At 33.2% G+C, this 9701-nt stretch overlaps 2 protein-coding genes across 2 annotated transcripts; one reads left to right on the top strand and one right to left on the bottom strand.

Moving 5' to 3' along the window:
• Positions 1-393: 393 nt before the first annotated feature.
• On the top strand, positions 394-3297 carry LOC107487089 (phytochrome-interacting ankyrin-repeat protein 2). Its single transcript, XM_016107675.3, has 3 exons — positions 394-1098; positions 2547-2718; positions 2792-3297. Exons 1-3 carry the CDS (start codon positions 967-969, stop codon positions 3004-3006), a joined length of 519 nt encoding a protein of 172 aa, XP_015963161.1. The 5' UTR covers positions 394-966; the 3' UTR covers positions 3007-3297.
• A 4280-nt stretch (positions 3298-7577) lies between these two features.
• Positions 7578-8036, bottom strand: LOC107487046 (60S ribosomal protein L39; the record flags this gene model as incomplete). The annotated part of the gene is given in 2 exon segments (XM_016107626.3): positions 7578-7834; positions 7933-8036. Coding segments are annotated over 2 exon segments (153 nt in total), but the record flags the coding sequence as incomplete, so codon positions are not given.
• Positions 8037-9701: the final 1665 nt, after the last annotated feature.

Here is a 9701-nt window from a genome sequence, read left to right as displayed (position 1 = left end):
ATTTGATCATGCTTATTCATATAATCATAATAATTAAGATATTAATATGTATTTGACATTACCTAATTTACCTAATTTTAAAGTAACATTCAAACAAACAATTTTAATAAGTGGTTTAAAATCGATTCCAAAATAAAATTATATAGAACTGATTTTAAATTTAGTCTTTTTTATGAATTCGATTTTCCTAATTTTAAAACATTAAACTATATTTATCTTATTTTACTTTTAAAAATTGAATTTAACTAATAAAATCTGAACCACTAAAATTACTTTACAAGCAAATCTATCGGTGTAATGTTGAGGACATCACATGATCCCAAACATGTGAGGGAGCACTGTATCCTTGACCCACTAACTACTAACACGCCACAATTGTGAAACAAATTATCATCGAGTTCATTCCGCACGCGTTATATCTTTGCCCAATCGTTATCGCTTCGGTACGCTGCGTCTGCTTGCTAGGGTTTCCTATCTTCTGATCTCCATGTTTCCATCAACCCTAATCCTAATCAAGAAAGGATTCATCTAATTCCCATTAATCACCTCAATCCCCTGATTCCACTCTCAATACTCCTCTTGCTTCATCAAAAACCCTAATATTCGCATCATCAATTATGATCATCAACTCGTCTCCCTTCATGACCTCCGTCCTTGTCCTTCAGAACCTTCGCGTATTCGGTCCTGGCTTGAATCCTTTTAATCCCTATTGCGTCGCTCATCACTCTCGCTAATTTCCCCCTTTATACGTCTATTACTGCTCTGATTTCTGTTAGTTTTCCCGTTTCTCGTTCGTTTAATATGTAAACACGTAAAAAAGAACAAGATTTTGTTGTCTGTTCCCTGCTGTTTCCCGCGAAAACAAAGAATAGTTGTTTTGGGGATTTGTATTCTAGGTTTTTTTTTATTGGATCGTCGTTTTTATTTGGATTGGGGTGTAGTTTTTGGGTGTTGGATTGAGAAAAGATGCTGGAGGCGCAGCCAGTGTTGTTCAGGAGAAGCCCGTCGAGGAGGCGCATGCTGAGGCCTGGCGTTGGTACCGACGATAGAGGTTGGACTTCTCTTCATGTTTGCGCCCGCAAAGGTGATCTCAAACTGGTGAGTTCTTCAGTTTCATCAACCCCTCTTTTATGTTGTTGTTCTTCTTGTTCTTGCAAAATTTCTATCACGTGAGACTCTATTTTCGGTGCCTAGGAAAATTAGAAAGGCTTCACGATGAGATGCTTCAAAGTTATTTGTCTGCGAGGTTACTGAACGTTTGAGTTTACTCTTATGAGTTCATGTATTGAGATATTTACAATTCAAGTTTAGTTATCTTGGTTGTTTGATACACCTAGACCTACCTGTCACCACCTAGTGTGAATGTACATGGGAGACTTGATTGTTTGTGTTAGGATGCTTTATGAAGCTATGTATTTGGAATGGTATTCAATTTGTTGGTGGATTGGATTTGGATTTAGATGATCCTATTCTTATTTTATGTTGTTAAGCTGTTAACCTTTGGTTTCGTACTTTCAGTTGTATCATATACTAAGGAGAGGAGTAGTAGACAGAATTGGATGATGCTCAGGTTAGATTGAACTGTAGGCTTGAATCTTGTCAAAACAGCAAGGAAGTAGTATGATGGATGAATATTACAATCTACAAGTATTGGATTCCGACTCATACCCTAAACCAGTATTCTCAGTCTTTCAAACCTTGACCGTGATTATCAATACTTTCTTGAAACTTCTTTAAACTGAGATTTATTGCTAAAATTATCATCTATTGTTACATCGTAACTTCTACTTCAGATATCATCAGATTATAAAGGGGGAATAAGAGTCATCAGTCATGATTCATGTGATCATAGAATGGACAGAAGTGGTTTCATATAGGATTTTTTCTCTTAAATTGAATTGTTAAACCTGGTAATAAGAATGCTGTACAAAGAGAAATATTTTAAATTTAATTGTTCAGTTTCTTTAGTTGTGGGGAAACCAATTCCAAGGATGACAGTGTTGAGCACTGCAAGAGAAAACCCACTATTCACAGTAGTTCATGGTTGTTGGTAGAAATTTGTTAGTCAAGTAGGTTTAAGCTAATGCTTATGATGAGTCCGTTTGATATGTGCATGCAAGTATTTGGGGTATAAATGTTCTGTTGAGTTTGGTGCACAGTTTAAGCCTTAATTCAGCCTGGTACAATATTGAAATTGCTGTCTTGTGACCTGCACCATTCTATTTGTGGTGATAGCTTCCTCTCATGGTGTTATGGATGTAAATGTCTAGTAGCCGTTACTCCTTGGAATGGTGGGGGCCTCGCCTATCAGCACCTTGCCAGTGATTATGGCTTGTTAGTTGATTTTAGAATATAGTAAAAGTTTTGTTGCTAATTCCTACAGCGCATGAATCTCTTCTGTGTTCTCTTCCACTGTTGTTCATTTGTAAACCTTGGGATGATTCTTTCTTTATAGTTATAATTGTTTCATATTTGGGAAACTAGTGTGTTTGGTTTTGACAATTTAGTTGCATAAGAGCATCTGTTTATATTGTGTTCTTGAACAGGTAAAAAAACTTCTTGATGAAGGAATGGATGTCAATGTGACTGCATGGGGCCCTAAATCACAAGGCGTGACCCCTCTTCACCTTGCTGCTGAAGGTGGCCACCTTGGAGTGATGGATGAACTGCTGGAACGTGGTGCTGACATTGATGCTAGAACAAAGGGTGCTTGTGGCTGTAAGTTATCTACCTATCATATAGGGATCTTACCATATTTCATATTGATACATGTTTTCTTCTCTTAAACCAGGGACACCACTCCATATTGCTGCCAAAGAAAGGAGGAGGGATGCCGTGAAATTCTTGGTTGAGAACGGAGCTTTCTTGCCACCTGATATGAACGACAGCAGATTCAATCCCCCGCTTCATTACTGCCCTGGACTTGAATGGGCCTACGAGGAGTTGAAGCGACTTCGATGTGAGGACTTGTCATCGGGGGAGACATCTTACAGTTCTGAAAACTAATTTGCTCTTTCATGGATGTTGCTTGGTGCTTGGATATCTTGTGTCAATAAGTGAAGAAGTGAGATAACAACTTATTTGTTACAGAGTATGAATAAGTTGTTGCATGAATGAGGACATATCAGCATTTTAAAATGTTGGGCTCTTGCTATAGGAATGATGTTATATAACTGTTAATGTGCTATACTTGGATGTTGTGCGATTATTATCATTTGTTCATTGTCTGAACTCTGTTCTGAAGCTAACTATGTAAGTATTGCTGTTTTGAATGCTTAGTATTTTTCTGTTGAACAACTACAGAACAAGGGTGTCTTTCAAGTTTCACAACATCGTTTTAATATTCTCTTATTTCTATTGGTCTTCAAAATTAAGTTTAGCAGTGCCTGTTTTCATGCGTTGCAGCATAAGAGAACCTTGTATTCTATAATACTACGATCTCCTGTTACAATATAACGGTAGGTAGGTGAGAGTTAAGGGTGGAATAAGGTCAGTCTATTGGTCTGAGCGGATCTGCAGACTGTTATAAGCGATTTAGTGTGTATTAAACTTAAGCTTACCTTTTTTAAAGGTTTGATCATTTAAAAAAAATAAAAAATAAATAAATATATAATGTCAAGATACAATATATTAAATTCGATGTCAAATTTAATATCCAAACTTAGAATATGAAAATAAAGGGTCGCTATCCATGAAAAAAATTCTTCTTAAAAAAAACACATATATCTCAAAATGAAAGACTACATCAATATCTAAAGTTGGAATAAATCAATTAAATATAACATCAAATAAAAGTTAATAATCATTAAAATAAAAACAAAGTAAAGGTGAGTCTAGCAATTAATCGATAATCCTGAAAACTTGAAAATGATTTCATTTTTTTTCCAACACCTTGACAAAAAACATGTATATATCATTAGATTTTTAAACAATCCAAATATAAATATGAAGAAAAGTAGTTTTACACATGTATCAAATTAGATAACGTTACCATCTGAATAGTCATTTAAAAAAATGTGATTATCATTCAAAAAAATACATGTAATTACATAATTGTGTAAAACGTACACTGTCAATGCATCAAAATTAAATTCTACAAACAAATGCTTCTAACTTTCCGATAAGTGCAATACAGAATATTCAAAACAAAATTATGGTTATACTTTAGCATAAATTACACGGTACCTCATACATATACTATGAAAAGTCAACTTTATTAATATGACTCAAGCCTTCAACTACTCACGTCATGGCAACATCATTTTTTCCACAATTAAAATCCTTTACTCCAGAGTTTCTTCTATGATCTTTTTCATATGTTTCCTATTATTTGTTTTTTTTTTTTTTGTAAAACACTTGTTTTTCTTTTCTCTTTGTTTCTTTTCTTTTTCCTTTTTATCTTGTTAGGTGTTCTATCCCAAATTTGGGTTACAGGGAGTTTTTTTGTCAAAAAAAATATCTCAATTCATGCAAACTTTGTAAAGTCGTTATTTTGAATTCGACTTCTATTAAGTGCACCATATCGATAGTGTCATTCAAAATTTGAAGCTTTCATTATACATGGTTTTAAATTAAAAAAAAAATTGATGCTGTTTAACGTTTAAACCTCAGCTTATTATGATCTACGATTGTTTTAATGAAAATGGAAAAACTAATAAATTGGCTTGGTTTGATTTCTTATAAGTATTTATTTATCTTTGGCAAATGTTGAATCAAGCATTTTTTTCTCTTGAGTATGCATAATTGACCAACCTTACAAGAAATTTACACTATAGATTAATACACGCGAAACAAATCAAATCATTGTATTATTTGTTGAAAAAAAAATGTATAATTGGGATTCGTATTCTGTACAAATATGTCAACTATTTTCATAGTAATCAATATATCAAGTTTAATTCCAGCCACAATAGAAAACTAAAAATAGTACTAAAAAATATTACCAAATTTACATTTAATGTGTGCAAAAGCTATATTAGCATTAATATACCGAATAGAGGATGGATCAGGATCACATATCCAGTGTTATGGACTTGGCAGCTTAACCAGTAGACATAGAACAAATCGGTGTCTAAACTAAGGCGGTTCTGAGTCTAAACCGGTCAGCCGAATCGCAAACCAATAGAAGTGACGGTTCGAATGGATGTCAAAACCGCAAAATAAAAAATTGGCGTTGGACTGTCAAACCGGCAGAAACTGGTCGATCTAACCAAGATGTGAACCGGCCAAATTTCTAAATTTTATCAAAAATACCCGCCGGTTGAATGCCTAAGCCCCCTAACAATTACCCAACCCAGTAACCCTACAACGGCGCGCAGCACTCCCTCCCATCACTCTCGAGCTCGTCCTTCTCTCACCAATTTCAACGACCAATTTCAAAATCAGGATCGAAATTAGCTTTTTCTGTATCCAATTTCACGACCAATTTCAAAATTAGGATCGAAATTAGCTTTTTCTGTATCCAATTTCTTCTTCTGGCCGCGGCTTCATCCTGGATTACGAATCTCTTCGTACGTCGTGGTGGCGCCGACGCGCGCCACGTGTTGCCTTGGCTAGCTTAAGCTCGTGGCGTTCATGCTCACCTTGAGCATCTCAGATTCTCAGCCACGTCATTAGCCATCACCAACTAGGTCTCACTGTTAAGGCCCTTCCTCTCTCACCTAAAAAACACAAGATATCTTATTATGGTGCTATTGTTTCATTTCTGCGATAATAAACATTCGAGTGGTTTTTGGCGTTAATTCTATACTCTAATTTAACTAATGGTTGATTGTTAGTTGAAGCTTTAGGTTTTGACTGTAATTGTGCTTTTTATAAGCTGATATTCGATGATTTTTCTCTAATTATTTAAATTAATTTTTTTTATCGTGGTATTGTAAGTAGGCTATACCTTTGGTATTGTTACTGAGCTAAATAATAATTGAATAATTGTTGATAGTTAAACTATAAATTTTATTGTTATTATGGGGTTGAATAACTGGTGAATAATTTCGAATAATCAGTTTTAGTTAATCAGTTGTCATATTGTAATTAAATTGGATTGTATTGTTATTTTGATAATAGTAGTACATGTTGCACTGCTTGATTTTTTCTAGACCAAATAGTAGAAATGAAGGTGATGATATCAACTAAACAAATTCGTAACAAGTTTATATTAGACTATTATTATGTTTTAATATATTATTTATATTTTATTTGTTATTTTATTATAAGACAATTTTTTTGGTTGAATTACGATTAAACCGATTGAACTAGTAAAAGTCGGAGAAGTTTCAAAAGTTACTTTTTTTTTAGCTTTTAACTTATGAAAAATAATAGTATTAATCTCTGGTGTAATTTTCAAAATCAAATTGTAGTTTTTTAAGAAATTATTCAAGTGCTTATGAAAAAGTAAAAAAAAAATGACTTCTCTCGTAATAAATTTTTTTTATCATATTTTTTTAAAATAAACATTTTTAAAATTAAAAAATTAAATACAAAATAACTTATTTATAAATTATCTTTAATATAAGTATTTATTATTTAAACTATTTTTTTAAAATAAGTTTAATTATAAACTGTTAGAACCTTTCGTGTTGTAAACCAAACATCTTATAAAAACCAAACATCTTATAAACAAGTAAATATAGAAAGATTTGTCTAAGATGGAAAAAAAAGTTAAACTTGTGTCAAACTATGAATTTGTGCTGATATTATTTTTTTAATTTTGCTCCACTAAGAATTAAAAATTGATATGGATAATTAGGCATGATTTGGATAATTAGGCATGATTTATTGGATTTATTGTAATATTGTTTAATTTTCAAAATTTTTTGAAGTCCTTAAATACGTAGGAGTGATGATGAATATGAAGAACTTGAGGACGATAATGACAAAAAAAATTAACACACTTTAATGGCTATTAAATCATGTTTTAAAACTAAACTCAGAAAGAATTTATCTTTTGATTTTGTGAAACATGAGTGTGAGAAAGTTTAGAACTTTCCAGCGAAGGAAGAAGAGCTTGAAAACGAAGAGGTGAATATGTGATATAGCCGATATAGGTATTTAACGGTTTATTGAGGAAAAATAATGATGGTGCAGCCATGTCGCTCTCATTGCAGTGTCCTAGTTCTGTTGTACCCTCACCTCTTAGTTGGGAATTTGTGTCCTAAAAGAAACAAAGGGATGGAAAAATGGAGAATGATACCCAAGATAGAAGGGTGATTGATGATGCAGCTGGTTGCCATGGTCGTTTCTCTTTCTTCCAGCTTATACTAATTACCACCTCTCTCCAATTAATACAAAAAAACATATAAAAAGGGCTTGGAGACTTTTATGTTTTAAAAAAATATAATCACAAAACAGCCCCATAATTAGACAAAAATTTAAAAACTATCCTGGTCCTTTAAGGATCGGAAAATACTTTCTCCATGATAGAACCCTCCCACATAGAAATCCTCAATTACAAACGGGTGGCTAGAAAACCAAGCACATCAACATCTTCAATTTCAGGAAACATCGTAACAACTGTAAATAAGGGATTCAGCGCCAACTAACATTCATAGTATCATAAATATAAATTATAAATAATCATGAAGCAAGACAACTGAATATCATAACCTAAGTATCACGTTGTAAACATCATAACAATTGTGCGCTTCACATAAATATCAAACCAAAAAGATAACAGATTCATTGTAAATTGAAAATTAAACGAGTTGAAAACTAATAAATGAATTTACAATCTTCGAATGTCATAGATTGCACTACAAAACTAGAATGGGAGAGGTAGATAGTTGCACCTTAGAACCCTAGCTTGGTGCGGCGCCAGTGCCTGCGCTTCGCATTATACCTGAAAAGAACACACAGATACAACAACAGCATCAGTATTTCCGAGATTCTGATGAAGAAATAAACAAATAAATTTGAAGGAAAATGAAAAATAGGAACCTGATGGTATTGTCCGTCCTCATGCGGATCCAGTAAGGAATGGGCCTGTTCTGCCTCATCTTCTTGCCCAGCTTCTTCTTGATCCTAAAAGTCTTGTGTGAAGGCTGCACAGTAAATTAAGAACGATCAAACATTGAATAAAAAAGAAGATGAAGGAGCTTGCTAGAACTACAACACAGAAAAGAAGAAACTATTTTCTGTTTGCTGAATCTTACCATCTTTTAGAACCCGATGAACTGCTGGCAACGAAACCCTAGAATGAATGTGGTAGCAGTGTGGAGAAACTTATTTCTAACTTGTAACTGTTTGGGCCCTGGTGTCCATTGTTGGGCTTAGCTAAATGTACTAGCCCAGTTCAAAATAAATAAAAGTTCTAGCTAAATAAAAAATTAATAACCAAGTTGGATTGGTCTAGTAGTTAGCTCACTAGTCCGCTTAAGTAAATGTCGGGCGATTTGAATCCCGTCTTGTACATGCAGCAACCAATTGGCCAACGACAAACCCTTAAATGAAGTTCAGTACCGCGGCGAATTAGTCCTTAACCTGTCGGGTTGAGGGATACCGTGGGAAACCAAAAAATAAAAAATTGATTTGAGATTAATTTATAAAGTTTTCAAAGTGGATAAATTTTTATTTAATAAGGTCAACAAGAAACTACCATTTTATGTAAATAAATTATTATTTATCTTATTTTTGCATCTAACTTTTTTTCTAGTAATTAAGTGTTATTATAATAAAAAAATATGGAAAAAAAATTTTCACACTAAAATTTATTTACTATTTTACCACAACTTCTTCATGAATAACTAATTAGTGGGAATTAGCATTTAGCATTAGAGGAAATGGTTTTTTTTTTGTTCCTATTGAACTTCATTTAAGGGTTTGCCACTTGCCAATGGATTGCTGCATGCAAAAGGCGGGATTCGAACCCCTAACACTTATTTAAGCGGCTAACCACTTGTCCAACCCAACTTGATTACTTTCCTTACCTACTTTAACTTGGAAGGTCTCTATTACAAAACCAAGTGACAGGTCCAGAATAACTACCGAGCTCTCAACATGGATCCATGGAAAAGCTTGTACCGGTTTTTTAAAGAGGTGACGCTTTACTTCTTCTCCCTTCTGTTTGGATTAATATTGCGATTAATTGCAGCTTCAATTATAAATTCTCGAGTTTTGATATATTATGAGGTCCTAACTATAGAAAGATCTATGCCTTGAAAACCATGTGACCTTGCTGTTGTAATAGAAGAATGAATGAAGGATTTTCTATGACATTGAGGAGAAAGGGGAACTGTTGTCCCTGCCATTTCCATTGAAGGATTTTTATGTTTAGTTGATATCGATAAAATTTTTAAATATCAATTTTATTTTTTAAATTAAATTTCACTGAACGTTTACAACTACCCAATTTCGAGACATGAGACATCCACATGCTATTTTACATAAGTAAAAATACCATATTTCTTTCTCAATGTCATTGTTTGATCTATATAGTTAATTTTAATTATAACTCTTAAGACACAAAAATGAATTAAATTGCTGACCTTCAAATAAAGTTCACATAATAAGAATGCATTTTCTCTTCAATGTTATCAGACAAACAGCGGTTATAGTATTGGTTGGTGAAAACAGGAAATTTTCTTTTGTTTACATGTGTATAAAATTCTAACAATCCTGCTACGTTATCAACAACATTTTTGTCAATTTCCGTCTATTCTTGTTTATAACTGTGTTTCATGAAAGTGTTGTTGTGGATGTGCCTAATA

This window comes from Arachis duranensis, chromosome 5 (assembly GCF_000817695.3).
Source record: "Arachis duranensis cultivar V14167 chromosome 5, aradu.V14167.gnm2.J7QH, whole genome shotgun sequence".
Classification (NCBI taxonomy): Eukaryota; Viridiplantae; Streptophyta; class Magnoliopsida; order Fabales; family Fabaceae; genus Arachis; species Arachis duranensis.
Note: the sequence above shows the minus strand (reverse complement) of the source record. Positions and strands in the feature narration are given on the sequence as shown.